The sequence below is a fragment of the Convolutriloba macropyga genome, chromosome 12 (genome assembly GCF_964194025.1).
Source record: "Convolutriloba macropyga chromosome 12, txConMacr16.3, whole genome shotgun sequence".
NCBI lineage: Eukaryota > Metazoa > Xenacoelomorpha > Acoela > Convolutidae > Convolutriloba > Convolutriloba macropyga.
In genome coordinates this window covers 57270979-57291171 of record NC_134479.1, presented here as the reverse complement: position 1 = coordinate 57291171, position 20193 = coordinate 57270979, and the positions used below count along the sequence as shown (strand labels likewise).

At 35.7% G+C, this 20193-nt stretch overlaps 2 protein-coding genes across 2 annotated transcripts; both read right to left on the bottom strand.

The window, feature by feature from the left end:
- Positions 1-2623: 2623 nt before the first annotated feature.
- LOC142350561 (uncharacterized) lies at positions 2624-4634 on the bottom strand. Its single transcript, XM_075402411.1, has 2 exons — positions 4600-4634; positions 2624-4313 (listed from the first exon to the last, which is right to left on the bottom strand). The coding sequence occupies exons 1-2, from the start codon at positions 4632-4634 to the stop codon at positions 2624-2626; spliced, it is 1725 nt and encodes a 574-aa protein (XP_075258526.1).
- Positions 4635-12266: 7632 nt separating this feature from the next.
- On the bottom strand, positions 12267-19989 carry LOC142350560 (uncharacterized). Its single transcript, XM_075402409.1, has 4 exons — positions 19852-19989; positions 15568-15631; positions 14961-15050; positions 12267-12552 (listed from the first exon to the last, which is right to left on the bottom strand). Exons 1-4 carry the CDS (start codon positions 19987-19989, stop codon positions 12371-12373), a joined length of 474 nt encoding a protein of 157 aa, XP_075258524.1. The 3' UTR covers positions 12267-12370.
- Between the last annotated feature and the right edge of the window lie 204 nt (positions 19990-20193).

Below are 20193 nucleotides of genomic sequence, written 5' to 3'. Positions count from 1 at the left end.
GATCTATTTGGCTTCTGATGTTGTTCTGAGTTGCAATTCGCTATCTCGCGGTGGCTTGACATCTAAAAGTTAATTGGAATTTTTGACAAAATTCACAATCCTCCCACACAACGAGAGAAAAGGGTTAATAATATTATTGAATGTTGAATGACTGGTTTCCAGGAGATGAGTAAGAAAACAATTTGGTGATAATTTTAATATAGTTTTAAATCAAGTTGGGTTTGTTGCTGCGCTCCTTGTGATTTCCGCTTCTTCTTCATCTATGACTCGTGACAATTTTACTGCAGGGCGCGTTAGTGTACCTGTTGCTGTGTGAATGTCAAATGATCTTGGTATTTCGTCGGCTCCATAATGACATTTGGTTATCCGTCCAAGGGGCCAAATACCTCTCGGGGTAAATTCGTTCAGAATCCAGACTAAATCGCCCACTCTGAGTTGTTTTGACTGCTCTCTCCATTTTGCTCTGCTTATTAGGTCTGAAGTATACTCTCTTTGAAGTCTTATCCAGAAGTGGTCCAAAAGCGTTTGTGTATAGTTGAAATCTTTCTTCCTGAAAGTTTTCAGTTTTGATGTTAGAGGGGCTAGGGCTAGATGTGTCGTCGAAGAATGAAGTGGTTGGGTGTTAGGGCTTCATCGTCGTTGTTATCAGAAGAAACGTAAGTTATGGGGCGGGAGTTTAGGATGCCTTCCGTTTCTGTCAGAATTGTTTGGAAAGTCTCTGCTTTCAGTTGCTGACTTCCTAAGATTATGAGAAGAGTTCTCTTCGCTGTTTGAATTATTCTTTCCCAAATACCTCCGAAGTGTGGAGCAAGTGGTGGATTCATTTTCCAAACTATGTTCTGCTGCGATAATTGTTGAGCAATATAGGAGTTGTCAATGCTGATATTATCCAAATTCATAACCTTTTTCGATGCTGTAAAATTTGTTCCGTTGTCGGAGATTATTATCTCTGGATATCCTCTCCTTGAAACAAAACGTCTAATTGCAAGTAAACAACTGTCGGTGTCTAGACTATGGCAAACTTCCAAGTGCACTGCACGGGTTACAAAACACGTGAAAATGCAGATGTACTATTTTTCAAGCTTGCGAGTATTATCCTCAATGTAGAAAGGTCCAAAGTAATCTAATCCTACATTAATGAATGGGTATTGTTTTTCGGCATCAGCAAAGCGAAAGTGCGGAAGATCAGACATCATTGGTGTAATATTCTGAGCTCTCCATCGGCGGCATATGAAACATGTCCGGCTGAGTCTTCTTAGGAACCATCGAAGTCCAATGATTAAAAATGTCTGTTGTAGGTGCGCTCTGACAAACTCCGTTCCCATGTGTTGACAGCTGTTAGTGTGAGCGTCTTGAACAATTAACTGAGTGACATGGTCTTTGATGTCTAGTATTATGGGGTGTTTTTGATTCCAAGGTATTGGCGCATGTCTCAGCCTTCCTTTGGCACGCAAAACTCCCTTTCCATCCAAAAATGGATTGAATTGAAGAATTGCATCCCTTCGTTCCAGTTGTTGTCCAGTTTGCATTCTAATAATTGCTTTTCTAAAAGTGTTTTGTTGTGAAATCTTTATCAGGTAATTTTGGGCTTCATTCTGACTGTTTAGTGTATCTCTTTTCCGCAAAATGTTTGTTGCTTTGTACACGGTTGTTGTCCTTCTGAGCAATCGCTTCCAAATTGAAAATTTTGATGGTTCTATGACAGGGTCCATACATTTAGGTAATACTAAATTTGTCGTTGTTAAAAATTTTGTTTGGTCAAAGTTCCAGTTTTCAGTGTCTTGAAAAAGAAATTTTGGTCCTTGTAGCCACTTCTCTTCAAGTTCTGATGGTTTCAAACCTCTGGTACCATGGTCGGCAGGGTTGAGCTTTCCGGGCATATGTTTCCATTCCTCTGCTTTAGAATGTTCCAAAATTTTGTTTACACGGTTAGCTACGAAAACTTTTTGCCGTTTGTCTGAGTTTATCCATCCTAATGTTGCAGTACTATCCGTCCAAAAGTGAACTGAGGAAAAATTTAATGTCATTTCTGTGACCACAAAACTAGCTAGTTCGGCTCCCATTGTGGCTGCCTCTAATTCAAGTTTAGGTATACTTGTGTGCTTTATGGGGGCTACTCGGGATTTGCTAATGACATACTTCACAATGACATTCCCTGCAGTAGTTGTAGATCTCATATAAATAACCGCTGAAGTTGCTATATTTGATGCATCTGTGAAGACATGAAGTTGTTGACTGGTCGTTGGTCCTGTTACAAGGCATCTTTCTGTTGTAATATCTGGCATGCTGTTGAATTCGTTAATCCATTTCTTCAGGTCAATATGAAATTCGGCTGGTACTTGTTCGTCCCATTTCTTGCCTTGTTTTATGACTGCTTGAAGAAGGCTTCGAATTCGTATCGAAAATGGCGTTATCATCCCCAGGGGGTCGAAACGCAAAGCTGCTGTTGACAAGAGTTCTCTTTGTTGTAAACGTTCATTTTCAATGTCTAAATTGGGTTTCCTAAATATGAAGGTGTCGTTTTTGACACCCCACGTCTGTCCCAGAACTCGTTGCGTTAATGCTTTATCTCCTTCAGTGTCGTCAATTAAAGAAAAACTCAAATCGTTGCTGAAGAATTTTGTTAAGTTGAATCCTCCTTTTTAAGTGTTTCTTTGATGCATGTTGTCTGTTCAATTGCTTCGTCTGCTGTCTCGAAACTCTTTAAAAAGTCCATGTAAAAATTATTCGTTATTGATTGACTGGCTTCAGGTGATAAGTGGTGATTATCGATAGCACATTTTCTAAGTACATAGATAGCACAAGAGGGCGAACAGGTTGCACCAAATATGAGTCGCTTGTATTTGTATATTGTTTCGGTGTTGTTTTTGTACCATAGAAACCTTAATGCGTCTTGATCTTCTTTCCTTACTGCTATCTGCATAAACATGGCTTCTATATCTCCGGTAACTGCTATGGCAAACTGTCGAAAGCGTAGTAGGAGTCCAACTAAACTGCAGAGAAGATCTGGTCCAGTTAGAAGCGCTTTATTCAGTGAATGTCCTTTATAAATAGATGCTGCGTTTGTTACACGACGAATCTTTTTCTTCTGTTTGTGCTGTACTGGATGATGAGGAAGATACCATAATTGGCTGCAAGTTGGGGAAGGTTCGCGGTCCGTCTCCTCAACGTAACCTTTTACAATATCGTTCTGAATTAAGCTGCTGTAGGTGTCGGCTAGCTGTTTGTCTTCATTGAGGCGCTTTTCCAATGATCGTAATTGGGCTTTTGCTAGAAAGTAATTGTTAGGTAATTGTATGTTTTGTTTCCAGGGTAGTCCAATCTCATACCTCTCTCCGTTATGTTTTACTGTATCCTCGAAAATTTGTAGGGCTTTCTTGTCTTCTTGGTTTACTGTATTAGGTGAAGCCTTTGTTGTTCTTGTTTCTTCACAGGTCCAAAATAATTGTAGCATGTCTTCGTCCAAAATTGTCTCTTCTGACTTAACCCTATTGAACAAGGTTATATTACGATTGCATTGGTTCTTCTGTGTAATTTGTCTATACTTGTTTGGGACTGGTCCTGTTATTGTCCATCCTAATTGTGTGAGAACTCCGTACGGTGTTCCCGGTGGTCCGATTGTGTACTTGAGTGGAACTGTTGCTGCAAAAGCATCGGCTCCTATCAGAATACCTATTTTGTTGTCTCTGATTTGAGGAAAAATGATATCGTTTAAATGACCGAAGTCTTTACAAACGCTGTTGAGCATCTGAATTGGCACCGTCGGCATTTGAAAGTCTGTGGTAGAAGTCGCAAAGACTGGTAAGTTAATGATAGGTCTACTGCTGTCGATGGCTCCAATCCCAAGAAAAATTTTTGTTGTTTCAATCGTGTGTTCTTGGTATAGTGATGCCACGGGTATTGTAACACATTTCCTATCACGAATTCCTAAAGCATCTTCTGTTGTCTTGGTAATTTGCGTATTGTCACTTCCACTGTCAAGGAGAGCGTAAGTTTCAATGGAGACCGTCTCCGAAAACACTGTTACCGGTATTGCTTGGAGCTGAACATGTGGTCGGATCCAACTGCTCGGCTGGTTAATACTGCAAGTGTAGTTCTGTTGTCGGTTATTGCTGCCTGAGAAGCTTTGCGAATTTTGGTCTGTTGAGTGCTGATATTGTTGATTAAAGTTTCCTGATGTTGGCTGCTGTTGTTGAACGTTGGACGTATTGGGCACTTGATGTGATTGCCCGTAATAGAAGTTCCGGTTATGTCTGTTGTAGCTGTTACTATTGTTGTAGTTACCATTTGTGCTATTGTTGCTGTTGATGCTGCTGTTGTTGTTGTAGTTGTTGTTGTTGCTGCTGTTGTATCGGCTTCTGCTGCGTTGCCGGTTGTAACCACTGTTACCATTTTGTCTAGTTTGGTGATTGCAGTTGGGGTTACTGCTGCTCAAATTTTTTTTCCACGAAGAACTGTTATTTGTGAAACTGAATTGGTTTCTGTTCAAGATATCTCCGTTGTGTCGATATTCAGATATTGATTGGTTTTGTCCTTGTTTACTAAGCTGTGTTGTGTTGAAATTGTTACGGTGTATTGTTGAGTGATGAAAACCGTTACAATTGTCTACCTGGCATCTGTATTTGCTGTTGCATTGTCCTTTTGGATGTTCGGTAAGACAATTTGGGCATAAGTGCAGTTGTCGCACTGTCTGCTGTCTGTCGTACACGTTTTCACTCAAAAATTTGTGACATTTTCCTAAATTGTGGCTTTGTGAACAAAGCGGGCAATTCTTTCTGGCGTTGATCCTTTGTTCAGATTTTCCACGTTGGTGTGTTCTCTCATAGAATGAATTTCTGTTGTGAGTGCGTGGCATATCTTCGCACGCTTCGGCATACTTGTCTATCCAATCTTTGAAATGAATCAAATTTGGGTTAACAAGTTCTTTGCGGATGACATTTTCGTTCCTTTTTATTATCATTGCAGGAGATAGTTTTTCTTTGGCTACTCTGAGAACGGCGGATGATTGCAGGTCCGGCGTAAACTCGTGAAGAAGAAAAGTTTGTACTAATTGTCTGAGAAATGCTGCAAATTAATTGAAGCTGTCTGGGTTGTCTGTCGAAGGCTTGGGCCAGCGTTCCAGTTTGTCAAGATATGCTGCAATAACAGTTTGTGGTCTTCCAAATCTTCTCTTGAGTTCGGTTATTGCATCGTGGTAAAATTCTCCAATATATGAGTATCCAAAAACGCTTTCCTTTGCGCGATCTGTGAGAGCGTTTTGGAGATAGGTGATTTTCTGTGCGTCCGAAAGAGACACGTTATCATGTGTTGTTGATTTGAAATAACAATACCACTCGTGCCATTTGAGCTGGTCTCCGTTGTATGTCTTCAGTTGTGTCTTTGGCAAATTGATGTTTATGTGCGGGTTTCTCTGATTTGGTGTAAACTGCAGATTGCGAAAATGTTCGTTGGTTGAATTGGTTGTGTGATTTTCATGTAATTGTGTAGCAGATTCGAAGTGAACTGTGGGTTGTCTGACATTGGAGCTGTCTTCGTATCTCTCCATACTGTTCTCTCTGATTTCGTGTATTGCATGAGACTGGTTGCGGCAAGACCTTGTCTGTATTTCCGTGTCAGATGTGTCTGCTGATACTGTTGGACGGCTGTAGGTTGTCTGTGTTAACATGGTAATCTCATTGCAACGAGGTTGATTCCAATTTTCGGGTGAGAAAATGTTTCTATCCCTTGTTTGTTTTTGTTTATTCGAAGCAAGAGTTCGTGAATTTGTTAGGCAACTTTCCTGTTGTGTTGATTGTTGGTGAGTTGTGCTTCCCCCAATAATTTGTAGTTTGGATGCTTGGTTCTTTGAGGAAACTTTTGCACGCGAATCGTTTCGTTGGTTTGTCTCTTCATCGCTGTCGCTGTAACTGTCGTCACAGCTGTCCTCTGAGGGACAATTGCTAATTCCTTTAGGAAGCTGGTGGCTTTTAAATATTGCTGAGTGATTTACTATTGATGTTGTTTGGGGGTCCTGATTCTTTTTGCTGGATTTCACAAACTGAAATGGTTCGGCAAATTGATTATGCCAATTTGTTCCAATGCACGCGTTATGTTGATTGCTCTGGGTTCCCTTGGAAAGTTCAGGTTGTCGTTCGTTTCCTTCGTTTGAATCTTTAGGTTCACTATTGGAGGTCTGTTCAACAAATGTTCGAGAAGACCCCTGTTGTAAACTGTTCCGGTCCCAATCTATTCGTTGATTACTAATTCCTGTGCTGTTGTTTGCTGTGTTTTCTACAGTTTCTCTAATGATACGTTTGCAGGATTTATTCGACACAACTGTATCTCTGCCGTTTTTTCGATGACTGTCAGGTGAAGAATTGTCGGTGTCATTTCGAAAATTCAGTGATTGATATCTATCAATGCTGAGTCCAATTTCATTTGAGACAGAACAACTGGTATTGTTTCTTTCGGTCAGTGTCGGGCATGAATCTTGTGGCTGTGATATAGAGATTGCGTTGCGCAGACTTCTATCTGATGATGATTCTCTCGAGTTGTTAGATGAATTATGTCTGTTGCGTAAGTTGTACCTCCGTGTGATTTTGGGCTGCATTTTCTTTGTGCCTGGTGTATCTGGTTGATATAATTTCGATGAAGGCTCATACGTTGTTGTTTTTGTAATAGGATTGTCTCCTGAAGCACCAACTGTGTTCATCTTTGATTTAGACAAACCATTTATAATTTTCTTCCATTTCAGCAATGTTGTTGTGCGTTCACCTGAGCGTTCGGCAAGTGTGATGTTCTCGTTAGTTGTAAGGGTAAACTCGGAGATACTATCCAATAGCTTGTCCAAGCATGCCTTATGTTCCAGCAGTGTGTCATACGTGAGTTGAAGAACGTCAACGTCATCGGTCTGATACTGTTCCTCAAGAAAGTTAACTGCTGAGCCCCACTCAACTTCACGTCTCATGATTTGTTGGATCAACGTCTCTTTCCTTTTATTTGTTTTTGGTGCCATTTGTTTCGGTCTAATTGCTGTTTGGAATTGTTCGGGTTATTCTTGCTTAGTGCTTAATTAGTTTGCAGTTTTGAACAGTTTCAGTTTTTATGCAAATTTAAACAGCACTAGCAATGAGAGCCCCTGTATTGTTGCGCGCAAGAGTATTCAGTGTTACTTGAGGTTGGTAAGGAAGCTGCTCTTTCTACTTCCGTTGTCTGTTTTTTGTTTAGTATTCTCCAATCTGTATGCAGCGTAATGGTTGTGAGTTCTTTTAATTGTCACCCTATTTGCTGATAAACGATTATTTTTACTTTTTTCGAAAGAAAGTTCCTTTGTTATGGTGATATGTTAAAAGAGCAAAATTTTTCTCAGACCCGAGTGTGCTTTTATATTGTTGTGATATTAGTGAAGGTATGGTCTGAATTTCTTTTATCCTAAACTTGGTTGGGTCTGTTGGACTTTGCAGATGGTCAGAGAACGTCAATTTTTTTTAAGGAATTTTAATGTCAAAAGAAATTATTTTTACCGACTTTTGATACGTGGCGTTACTACTTGACGTTTAAATTTTCTCTGCAACAAACAACCTAAATCCGAAGCTTTGTCTACTGTTTAACGTGCCCTCTGAAGTAGAAAGTGTTTGACTGTAGTTGCCGTGTTCTTTCTTGCTTTACATTTTGAAGAGATTGAAAATTCCAAAACTTCGATATCTATCTACGATAAAAAACAAATTTTATTGTGTTGTTATTTTCTTTATGTGTGTGTATGTGATTGAACACTATCTACTTCAAAGCAAAGAACGATGTACACGCATCTACAGCTATTAAACTGCTTTCTAAAAAAGGCAGTGGTTTTTTTTGCAATAAGTTGTGATGCTGTTTAGGCCTATTTGCACAATAAAACTTTTTCAATGATAACAAAGACGCGTGGACGAAGTCTTTTTGTTTATAAATATGATATTAGGTATGTAAATATATATAGGTAAAATAGGCTTATATAGATATAGGTTACTTCGGATTGAGACCCTTTTACTTTTGTTACTTAGTTCTTTGTTAGAAAGATAGAACTACAAAAAATTAGTTGCTGGCAAACTATGCTTCACTTGTCATATTCCGAAACTCTTTTGGAATTTGTATATGATTATGCTATTTCTGCATTTTTTCTGTTCTTCTTTTTTTGTGAGTTTTGAATTTTTCCTCTCTCTTTTTTCGTATTCGTTGACGGGCTGTAGTTGCAGTTCTAAATTGTTCTAAAATAAAGAAAACATTAAGTTATGTGAATACAGAAATTCGGTATTGAAAAGAATTCAAAGGTACTCCCTGTCTTTACGTCAATTTTTTTTTAATGTCTTTACAATTTTAGTTTTATCTCAGAAGTTTTTTAGTTGCAGTTCGTTGTTTCGGGGTCACCAATGTTGACCAACTTGCTTATAAGATCGATTTGACAATAGTAAATTCACAAACTTTGGTTTCAGCGGTAAATTAGCACGGAAACATATGGGCTAAAGTTAGAAATCAAATCATGCAAAAGTCAAATTAAGAAACTTGCGAAATATTGAAGCTTGAGCTTCAACAGTTTCCATAAGGCTCTTTGGATCTTCTACATTTGTGCCCCCAAGATTAGTGGGTGCATATTATTTGGACGTGCAAAATTTTTACATGATGATTTACTATGTAATGACACGTGCTCTGTAACTTCGGGTTGCATAACTTACTGGGGGGTGTGCATAAACGTAAATGATCCGGCTTTTTTCTAGACTCCTTGATTTCATATTTGAAGAAAGAGACAAATTCTAAGGATGTTTCGTCAGTTTTTTAGTTTTATGTGCTGTCCCATTTATGACAATACCAGTTTTATACTTTTTTGTGGGTATTTTTTTGTTTAGGTTGTGTTGATCCTGATTTTGAAGCAAAGAATTTCTATCTCGGCCCAGTTTTTGCACCCATAGTTTGTTACGATTTATGAAAGAACATTGATAAAAATGGACTGAGTGTATTGTTCGGAATTGCCCTCGAACGACTTCGCCGATTCAAATACACAATTTTTTACAATGATTTTGTCTGGGATTTGAAATTTATTAACCAGTTGAAACCTGCGTCTACCTGTATTTAAAATCTGACGCTTCTCGGCAAGATAACCAGAATATACTCCTTATTCATTTGCCAAAAAGTTTAGAAAGGTATGAAATTTTGAAAAAATATTGAAACATTCCGAATAACGCATTTTTTACGTCATAGGTTCTTTCGTATTTCCTATTTTCAATTTTTTTCTAGGTTATTAATTAAAATTCAACACCTCCTTTGGTTTTCTCTAGTGAAGGAATTGTAATTCCTAATGAGTTAAATTACATGGCCTCCGCCTGTGTTTTTGCTAAATTTCTCTGAATTAATACACATTTTTCAAAAAGATTGTTCAACTATTTTCTGCTGTCTTTGCTCCGTCTTGTCGGTCAATTTTGTTGATTGTGCCTTTTTGTGTTGAAGCTTAAATTAATTCTGTTGAATTTTAAGCTCTGAATTTTACAATGATCTATTTTCTAAATTTGGTTTGTTAATTGCGGCTACTTTTCTGCCATATGTGGTGTTAGTGTTCTACTTGTGGACCTATTATCAGTTGATTTAGGGTATATATAAATGATTGGTTGTGCTCATATCGATTTGTCTAACCTTTTCCTGATCTTGCTATTAATTTGAGACCAATACCTAGATTTATATATTATGAAACATCAAATAATTCATTTTCATATAGTAATGTCAGTAAGCAATTGCGTATCATCAGTAATGTTTTGGTCATAAAAGCTCGAAATGAAAGCCTGAAATTCCTCAAATTTGACAACCTTTGTTTAATGGGAAGGCTATTGGAGAAAATTTAAAGTTAGCAAAAGAATTTAGAACTCATCTTGCATCGAAAGCCAATAAAAAAGTGTGTGAAAAAAGACAAAAAGCTCCTCTTCAAATTAATACCGGAAGCAGTTGAACAAAGTTTTGACATCATAGACACGCGATATTTTTGTTTCACTTTTCGTCCAAATTTTCGAACAGATTATATGTTAACGATTCAGTTAAAATCATTGAAGCTCAATTTGTTGAAACTGAATTTTTTTTATTACAGAACTGCCTTTGTTGAGTTTGCCTCTCTCTTTAGTTAAGTTTTCGAAATTGTGATGTTAGAATTTTTCTTTAATGCCCTCAATTGCAACCCAATGTTTTACATTTTGTTTTGCCAAATTCCGCTACTGTTTAATAATTCCACTGTAGTGCTACTGAATCAATGTATTTCACAAAAATACGTTTTAGATTTTCGTCATATTGGTTTCTTAATTCTTGAGTTATATTTTTCAAATGTATTCAGGAACTTAGTATATATGAAGCGTAAAAAGACCACAGCAAAAGATCGATTATATTTTAAGAGTTTTGTATTGATGCAAAATTTGTATCTTCTTCAAAAAAAAAGAGGCTCGATAATGCATGTTTTCATATACAAATTTTGTCATATAGAGCCGTCTTATCCACATTCTGGGCCTCATTATGAAAACGCGTATTGTTAGGTAATTAAATCATCAATTAAAACACACTTAAACAGAAACGAAAAACTTTTTTTACAAAACACATAGTGAAAGTCATGAGAAACGTTAGCTATCAACTGATGGCAATAAATAAGTTCACTGGTACATCCGCGGGAAACGAATGCTACCTGCCATTATTCGTTTAAATTTTTGACCAGAAGAAGAGCAGCATATGCGGACAAAAACGAATAATTCATTAAAATTGTGCGATAAAGTAGTGGCGAAGCCACGAAAAACAACAGTATTCATTTAAAAAACGCATGCTCAATTGAACTTATGTTCAGCGACATTGGGACCATTCCATAATCTGATTATGTGACGAAACACCCAAAAATGGAATCTGGGAAAATAATGAAGATTCGCAAAATTTTATATGAACCTTGTGGCGAAATCATGAATCAAACCATAAAACTGCTGTACTATTTAATTTTGTTACACTAGAAGGAAGGTGCGAATTGTCAACAATGGGGCTAAGCCACAGGTTAATAGCTAGAAGATTTAAAAACGTTCATTATTTCCTTCAAATTTTTTTTAATATTATATTCAAATTTTTAGGAACCTTTAGATTTCAACTGAAGGCTTAAGAAACCTTGACCTCTTCCTCTCTTGGAAGTCAAATAAATCTTTTTGTAATGGGGCTAGATCACTCGACTTGAAAACGAACGACGCATGAAGGTCAAATTGATGAATTCTTTAAAAGTTTACGAAACTACTCTGGAAGCCATAAAAAGCACTTGAAAGCAAAATATGTTCATTAGACCTTTTTTTATAGTAACCTGAATCTTTCATCAGCTGAACATTGATATGAAATTTTACTTATCTTTGATAGACGTGACAAAATGAAAATTTAAATAGAATTCGAAGACAGCGCAGCTCCCCAACACAAACTGATTATTTTGATTGTAAAAATCCATGATAAGACCAAAAGTAGCCTCGATAAATCTGATTGATGTCAAAAACACATTTTTTTGCCTATAAATATAATCTTAATAAAGGAAAAAATTTTTTGAACAAAGATTTCGAAAAGACGGATTTTTTTCTAGAACAATAATTGAAAAACCAGAATTAAATACAGCACTCATCCAAGTATAACAAACACATAAATTCGGAGCTCTTCTGTCTGGTATTTTGGCAAATTTGGAGAAAGTGAGCTTAAGAAGCAAATTTGGTGCTATTTTTCATTTAAAAAAGGCTGAATCTTCAAGTTTAGTCAAACTTTCAGCCAAAGTTTTGTATCAAGTGATTCAGCAACCCTCATCTGTTTTCAAAGGTAAAAGTAACAACAATATTGTTATGGGCTTTAAACCTACAGCAAAATTGGGAAAAGTTTCAGCAAAAGCAACGGAATTCAGTCGAAGGTCACAAAAATTTAAACCTCGATAACTCCTTGAAAAAAATGCTATTTTTGAAGAAACCTTCATTTTAACAAAGGTAATTAGGCAGGTTTTTCACTGTCACCACTTTCTTTTTGAGCAAATTTCGGGAGAAAAAATAAATACTGCGCTGAAAATGTTCTTTTTTTCTCCTAAATAGCTGAATTTCTCAAATTTTTAAAGCTTTTTAATATAATTTCAACGCTGTACGTGCATTCTAATGATACGGCTCATAACTACAATATATTTATCGATCGGCCAAAATTGACTTAAGAAGATAAGCAAGTCTTGCATAAGATTCCTAACTCCGAAGAAAATTCAGAGGATTGAAATAATGACAAAAAATGAAGACAAACCGTTTGTAAAGTTAACTTTAATCATATACACGAATTATCAACACCAAAGTCAAATATATACGCATTTATTTGTCAAATTATCATTTTTGCGAACTTTATTTGTTCACATTTGCTCTGTTGAATCGTCAAAAAATTGGGCAGCTTCCATCGGGTTTATATTTTCGATTTCGTCACTCTTTCCGTAGAATCCGTCATCCTCTGCCTTGTTTGAAGTGGAATTGGGCATCCCCCGTTTTTTGGACAGACGTCGGAGGGGATCTACAACTCGGTTGTTCGTGTCAGCTCCTGAACCGATCAATTAATCATGACTATTTCATCCTTTTACATACTTTTAATATTAATTGCCCTCAAACGAAGTTTGATGCACTTATTGTAAACCTGTCTTTTTTAACATGTCTTTCTTTACAATTGTGTGTTTTTATGCAATTTTTTGCTTTAGTGTTTCCTGGAACAGTCTTTAGATTTCCCTTTCATTTAAAAAGATACTTTAGACTATGGTCCCTGTAGAAATTGAAACTTAAGAATTACATAAAATCGAAAGTTAAAGAAATATGAACTAACCTTAATGAACCCAAATTTTCTCAATGAACCGTATAAACCGAAACCGAAATTAGACCAAAGAGAAATATAGCTATTTGTACAGATCAAGATTGGAGTTATGATTTGATTTTCTCAAACTAACTTGGTACCAAATTTAAAATAAAGATATTATTCGGACCTGATAATCTTAGAAAACGAAACACTTTGAAAGTATACTAAAATTATTATTTGAAGACTTAGGCATGAACAAATGACCTGGAACGCATTTTCGGACCCTACATAATACGTACGGATATACAAAACCCCTAGAAATCAGGCCACATATAGGGCCCTTAAAAGGTATTTTCTCAACTTATTAGGCTAAATTAAGCCCGCATGACTCAACTATCTCAGGATATGAAAAGATAAGCCAGTATAAATACGGCTAATTTTTGAGCCTTTTTCTTAACCCGATTTCCTGATTCTAAATTCACTTGCTTGTTATACAACTTTCGTTATTATCAGCGGTAATAGTCTTTCCTTAGTTCGATTTTTCTAATTTCTTAGGATAGTTCGATAGAGTCGGTGTAGACTCAGAGATCGAATAAAGAAATAGAAAATAGTTAGGAGACTTTTTGTAGAGTATACTTAGTTTGATTCTAGCTTCGATTTAGTTAGGAATAAGGTCTGTGGTAACTTTGCAATCTTTAATTTATAAGTCTAGTAATTTTTTAGTTTAGAGTGTGGCTTTAATGCAAAACATAACATAGCTATTTAGGAACAGAGGTAGTTTTACAGAGATCAATTACTATAAGGTTAAGTTAAGATCTTCCGGGACTTGGACATCTGGAGAATGACCGCAGACATCTTCAAGACGAAAGTTTCTGAGAGTATCAATCGCCGCGCTCCTTTGGAGACTGAATAAGTGAAGCCACTCTGAGGGTAGGGTTGCCTGCTTGTGAAAGACTTGGCGAGTAAGACTAACCCATGTAGTATGGATGGTAGAACCAAGTAAACATTTAACACGGTCTGCAGTAACCCTGAAGTACCTGATGGGCAATAGATCTTGTGTTCTTTTTTCAAGTGGTTGATACTCGTCTGGTTGGGTTGTGGAGTGACCTTCGACAAACTTCGCTTCATCTGCATTTTTAGTGGTCTTTAGGGTCACAGATTGATCAATTTTAACTTGATTAGTATAACTTAATTTGATTAGTATAACTTAGTTGCAATGAGAACTTGGTATAATTCTCAATCATAGTACAACCTATTTTATAATTGTTTTCCTTTTTCCCTACACTTTGCTCATAGTTGAGGCTAGAGAACTCTGAATCCAACTTTATCATTACTATTTTAAATATACTGCTGCCTCCTATCTGAATCTTAGGAGTAACAGAAGGGCCTGGAATAACCCTCTTCTTTATATAGGATAATAGTTCTCTAGTTCTCTACTCTAGTTCTCTATTTTTTTGATTATATAAGTATATACAAATTGTTGGGATTTGATTAGGGAATCTCCCCACCCCTGTTTTCAAATTCTACAGTCCCTTCTAAATTGTTTGCCTCGGCAGTTGTTCGAGAGCAATTCGTCTGACGTTATTCGGTTCTGTTTTAGGCAGTTATTTAATTATAAAATAACATTCAACTAGAATGATCTTCAATTCATTTTTCAATTTCATCGTTTTCTTTCATTCATTCGCTTTGTTTCGGTATTTAATAAAAACAAGCTCAATAATATGGCAATTATCTAAAAGAATTAATTTTGGATTCGGAAATAATGATTTCAGAAATTACGAAGTTACAAATATAAAATACTAGGTTTCGAAAAAACAACCTAAGTTTGGACAGAAAATACCACCAAGGAAAATCCCTATCCCCCCGGAAATAAGCCCACACCTGACATGAGCAAGCCTTTGAAGAATTTGGCCATGCCTTAGCGGCCCGTGGGACTTGATTTGAAACTATAACAACCTAACAAATTATTGCGACCTATATTCATTGGTAATATGGTGGACTTTTTTCAGTGGAATTTATTTCCGTGGAGTTCATTTTCTAGATGCAAACGGCTATAAAAAATTAGTCAAAAGTTAAAACTTGGAATGATGATTGTATGAGTCAGGGGCGTGACATAATTTGATGTAAATATGAAAATTGCAAGTTTTGACTTCAAATGTTACCAATTTCGTCATCACTTCCGTAAGTTGAGTCGTGGTACGCCGAACCCTTTCTCGGTTCAACCTCGGCTGCTACTGTTGTTCCGAGTGGAGCTGGAAAAAGAACAATTATCAACTAACAAACAATTTGTTGACGTCTCAATTCGACTCTTTACCTGTAAAATAACTTTGAGTTTTGTTACAATTGTGAAATTAGGTTCAAGTTTTTATGAATTTTTACCCGGAAAACAGCAATGTTCTTTGCTATAACGGAACATTCTCTACAATTTCAGAGCTTGTAATTCAAATATAGCTTCAGATTAACGAAAATTCGTGCTATCAACTAGAGCAGGCATTGAATTGCTTCGGGGAATTTTCAGCCCGTCTGCACTTGTAGAGTTAAATAAAATTATTAATTAAACTACAATCATCATTTATCTACAAGATTTTATTGCCCAGGAGAGTCTATAACGGTACCTGACAGCCCGAATCTTCATCTCATTAAGGACTTTTTCGCAAAATCGAGTCTGCTTGAAAAGTGGCGTAAAATTTCAATAGCTGCTGTTTTCACTACTGTGATAAGTTTCAAATGTAATTGAAAAAATTACAATCACACAAGAGCTATACTAACTGCTTGTGGTATTTTGCTGCGCCCCATTTCTTGGAATTGTAGCGTCGCTTGTTGGACTTCCATTCTAAAATCAATCTTTTTATAAACATCTGTGAACATGGTATCAAAATTAAGATCCTCCTGAGACGAAAATCTTTTTCACTTTAAACTTAAGGAGACTATACCTTTAGGAAGCGATCCGGCTTTCGTCATTTAAATGGCGAAGGATGATCAAGCCTCTAGATCATCAGTCGCAATGGAGGTTTTGAAGCTCTTTTTTCGTAAATTAACACCACGATAGTGTGGTAAAAGTTTTTAGAGTTTGAAGACAAAATTCAAGACCAGAAGAGCACCCTTGAAACATATTAGCGGAAGTGTGGTTAGTTGTTGAAGTTTTTATGCGTTTTTTTGTTTTTGATGAATTATTTGCTACCTAAGTCAGCAGCCCTAGTCATTTAGGCCTTAATGTTTCAAAGCATTGTTTTTAACCTGAAACTTTGGAGGTTTATATATTGCTGCTGCAAAATTAAGTGCGCAGCCAATTAAAGTGAACTTCTAAGATTTATTCAAACTTTTTTCGGTTCATGTTACTTGTTATCCTTAACTGATAAAAATATCAATTAGCACGCAGATATTCAGTTGTTTAGCATCTGACTAAATTATGTTAGTTTTGAATATAATAAATCCGATTTATATAATCAAGCTTAATTTAAATTCTGCTAATTATTTCACATTTTTTCAATACCTATATTTTGGCATCTTAAAATTAATTGAAATCTTTGCAAGCTTTGAAGACCTTAAAATATTTTACTTAGTTCAGTGTTAACATGGTTCTAATTCAAATCAACAGTCCACTAATTGAGTTTACCGTCCCCCTAATGTTCGTTAATTTCTTCAATTGCTTTCTTCTTTTTTTCAGTCAACTCCGGCAATTTGTTCAACTCCCCTCGCATTTGGTAAATCAAGAAGAATCATTTGATAAATAAACTCCCCTCTCTTTGAGTGATATCATAGTTCAGCGCCAAAATTGAAGCAGTAACTTTTTGTCCCCACTTTTTGGGCCAGCTATTATGAGTGTTGGGCGCTATCCCCTTCTCGTTGTGCGGTGGAAGATCAAAGTATTTTCTAGTGAAATTAGTAGTCACTCTTCCAAAATGAGCAATCTTTGAACAGTTATGATCGGCTTCGGCAAGCTTTTTTCTTGCGCTGCATTTTTGTCTTTTTTTAAAGTACTTGAAAAATGGTATGTTTTTTGTCTCTAACTGAATTTCAAATATCAAAAAAGGCCCATGACACTTTATCGATCCGCTTCTCACACATCTGGAATTTATGTTTTGTTCCGAAACACCTTGGTGGCTCAACTGGTGGCTCAACCTATACGCTGGACCGGTTTTTTGTTCAGTCAATTTTGGTCGATTTATATGTTCATCCCGCAAGGTTGTGAATAACATCATTATCAGCCCATCCAGCGTAGAATATAGAATTAACAAAATCTTTTTGTAATTCGTTTTCTCCACGGAGTTATCGAGATTTAAATTTTTGTGAATATTTGACAGATTTAACTTGTTTTTGTTCTCAGTTTCCATGTTCTTGCTCTATTTTTTTCAGTTTTGCTTAGCAAGAGTATTGTTATTGGTTTTAGTTTTAAACTTCGAAACTGAATCAATCTGCTTCTATAGCCCTAGCAGTTTTTTTTATTTTTGCCAGAAGTACAAACCCTGGAAAACGCTCACACTCCAAGAAGTTTTTGCCTTACTTTTTTTTCTCATGGGAGTGTTGTGGAGTTTGAAATTAGCCGGTTTTTTTTTAATTTAGCTCGATAATTATTCACAGTTCATCATTTGTTTTTGATTCATTGACTTTTTTTAACAAATTATATATCCCGCTCGCGGTTGGAAAAAAATACTCTTTTTCAAAAAAACGAGGAGCAGCAATAGCAAGATTAATTTTAGTATAATCGTTGGTTTTTACAATTAAAACATATTCGAATTATTTAGGGCGCTGTCTTTTTAAACTTTTTGCCTTCTTTTTTTATTGTGTTAGTTATCAGCATGATGTCAGACCCGAGTGATCTCATACTTGCTAAAAAACCGACGCATCTTCCTTCTATTGCACTAAAATTATTTGTCACCTTGTTTCTTTAAGATTTGGCTTTCTGACTTTGAGATTTCAATTTTTAGTTTTTGTGCCTTCTTGAGAGTCTTTTATTGATTTGTCCCAATATAACTTTAATAAAAAGATCACATACCACAATGATATTGTTGAAAAAGACGGAATTGAGCATATATAACATTTTTAGTGAATAGATTGTGGTTTTAACGGTTTCGGCCGAGTTTACTAGCAAAATCTAATTGAATTTTTTGAAATACTTTTTTGACTATTTGTCGTCATTTGCGTAGCCTTATGATAAATTCTGGATAATTATAGTTCTCAACGAAGTCCGTCGGAGTTATAAGTCAAATTATTGAAAGATTTCAGTGCATAGCTAAAAGGCTTTCTTGACTTTTATTATATTTGCCTTGAACAAAATCCCCGACTTTTTGATCTTGGCAACATTTTAATCTTGTTTCTACTAATTTGTAACTTAATTGCGCTAAAGTCAGACCCCTTTTTTGTTTGGCACAAAAAAATTCACAACTTTATATAAAAAGTGGTTTTATGCTTAAACGCTTAAACTAATGGTTATCTGCGCTCAATTCTACTGGCTGTCATAATATTTTATGACCTTGGATTTGTTTTATTGACAGCATTGGCGTTCTTTTATTAGTCTAAAGACAAATTTTGTATAATTTAAGTTCTCAGTGGCTTCCTATCGAGTTTCAAATTATCCTTATTAAAGATACTAATCTTTCGTGTTGTTAGTTAATGGTTCTCATATTATCGAAATCGATTATTAAAAATGTAAAAGTTTCTTTTAACTTTGCTCCTTTTGTTCTTTTGTTCTTTTTTTTTCTACTCCCTGCTTATTCTAATTTAGGACTTGTCCAATATTCGTTTTTCTGGAATACAAGTTTATTTGTTTGTTTAAGCTCTTTTGTAATGATCTTTTGACTTTGTTTTCTGTTTTTGTTTTCAAACGACCTTGAGTTTTGGTCGCAATTAATGTTTTCTTATGCTATTAGTTTTTTTGTTTGCCTCCGAGGGTTTGTTTATGACATGTCTCATCGGCACACTCAAGCAGCATTTTTCTACTTTGTTTTATGTTTTTAGGTTGCGACAACTTTTTTATTCATACCCAAATTATGTTAGATTTCATTTGGAAGAAATTTAAATAAAAAATGTGGATCAACGAATGCGCATTACCGAGCGTCCTTGTTAGTTTGAAACCATTAGTACCATAATTCGTAGTTTTCATAAAAATTTGTGTGTTTTTCTATTTTTATCTGATGGGGGGAAAACAAACTATGCTAGTTTTCAAGCCTTTTTATTGGTTTAGTTTTAATCTTGAACTAATCAACAAGCCAAATGCTGATTTAGTTTTTGTGTTACTTTTTCGAAATTGTCCTTGATTTGCTTTCAGTAATCAAAAATCTTTATTTACTCGTCTTTTGTAAATTTTGATAAGAATGAAAAGAATTACTGCTAATGAAAAGAAAACGGATGTTGCGAACGAGTAGAAGAAAACAGAATCCAATTTGTATTGACCATAACCGGTTTTTGCTTCTCTAGTAGGATACAAAAAAAAACACTTGAACTCCGAGGGTCCATAAATAGTAGTACTACATAGCAACTCGGAAGTGAATTTTACTACATATTACTTGATATCATTTTTTACAGAATTAATTCTTTTGAATTTATCACGTCAATATCATTTTATGGAATGCGGGACAACTTTTTATTGCAGAACGAACAAATCCATATCGCAACTTATTCGTTCTGCAATGAAAAATTAGAATGACCTCCCGCATTCCATGAACGGAAACGCCAATAGGAAAAATTTTAGATACCACTTAGTCAATTTTCGAATCCTTAGACTTATCTAGAAAAACAGTTTTACTTAATTGGAAAATTATCTTATCTGCTCAAATTATGAAAAAATCAACTCGTCACCCGAGATACACTATCAGTCTGCAGCCCACGCAATCGGGTTTTAAATGCCAACAGATATATTGTAGTACGCTCTCCCTATGCAGCTCAATTTTGTCTTTGATTCTCAGCCCCCCCCTGCTGATTAGATGAGCCGACAATGTGACAAATTTACTAATTGTTTCTTTCCGGCTAAATGATGAAAAAAATTTTCAGATACATCAATTTTTTCAGACACATAATATTATTAACAGGGTCAGCATAAAATTTTTGGGTAACCTTGTCTGGAGAAGTAGATATTTCAAGAGGAGGAACGACATCAGTAGCAGAGTCAACAGACTGTTGTGAGCTGAAGTTGTTGACCTTTGCTGATTTCAGTTTGACCTTCCTCCGTTTCTTCTTACTTGCTATCGACATTTTTAGTGAATAGATTGTGGTTTTAACGGTTTCGGCCGAGTTCACTAGCAAAATCTAATTGAATTTTTTGAAATACTTTTTTGACTATTTGTCGTCATTTGCGTAGCCTTATGATAAATTCTGGATAATTATAGTTCTCAACGAAGTCCGTCGGAGTTATAAGTCAAATTATTGAAAGATTTCAGTGCATAGCTAAAAGGCTTT

What these genes read in the sequence shown, in the direction of transcription:
- LOC142350561 (XM_075402411.1), bottom strand. Translation starts at nt 4,634, where the DNA reads ATGCAACAGCAAATACAGATGCCAGGTAGACAATT. An exon ending in CAGATGCCAGGTAGACAATT is followed by an intron (nt 4,314 to 4,599) that starts GTAACGGTTTTC and finishes CAACAACAACAG; the next exon opens with CAGCATCAACAGCAACAATA.
- LOC142350560 (XM_075402409.1), bottom strand. Translation starts at nt 19,989, where the DNA reads ATGTCGATAGCAAGTAAGAAGAAACGGAGGAAGGTCAAACTGAAATCA. An exon ending in TATCTACTTCTCCAGACAAG is followed by an intron (nt 15,632 to 19,851) that starts GTTACCCAAAAA and finishes GATTGATTTTAG; the next exon opens with AATGGAAGTCCAACAAGCGA. An exon ending in GCAGCAAAATACCACAAGCA is followed by an intron (nt 15,051 to 15,567) that starts GTTAGTATAGCT and finishes TTCTTTTTCCAG; the next exon opens with CTCCACTCGGAACAACAGTA.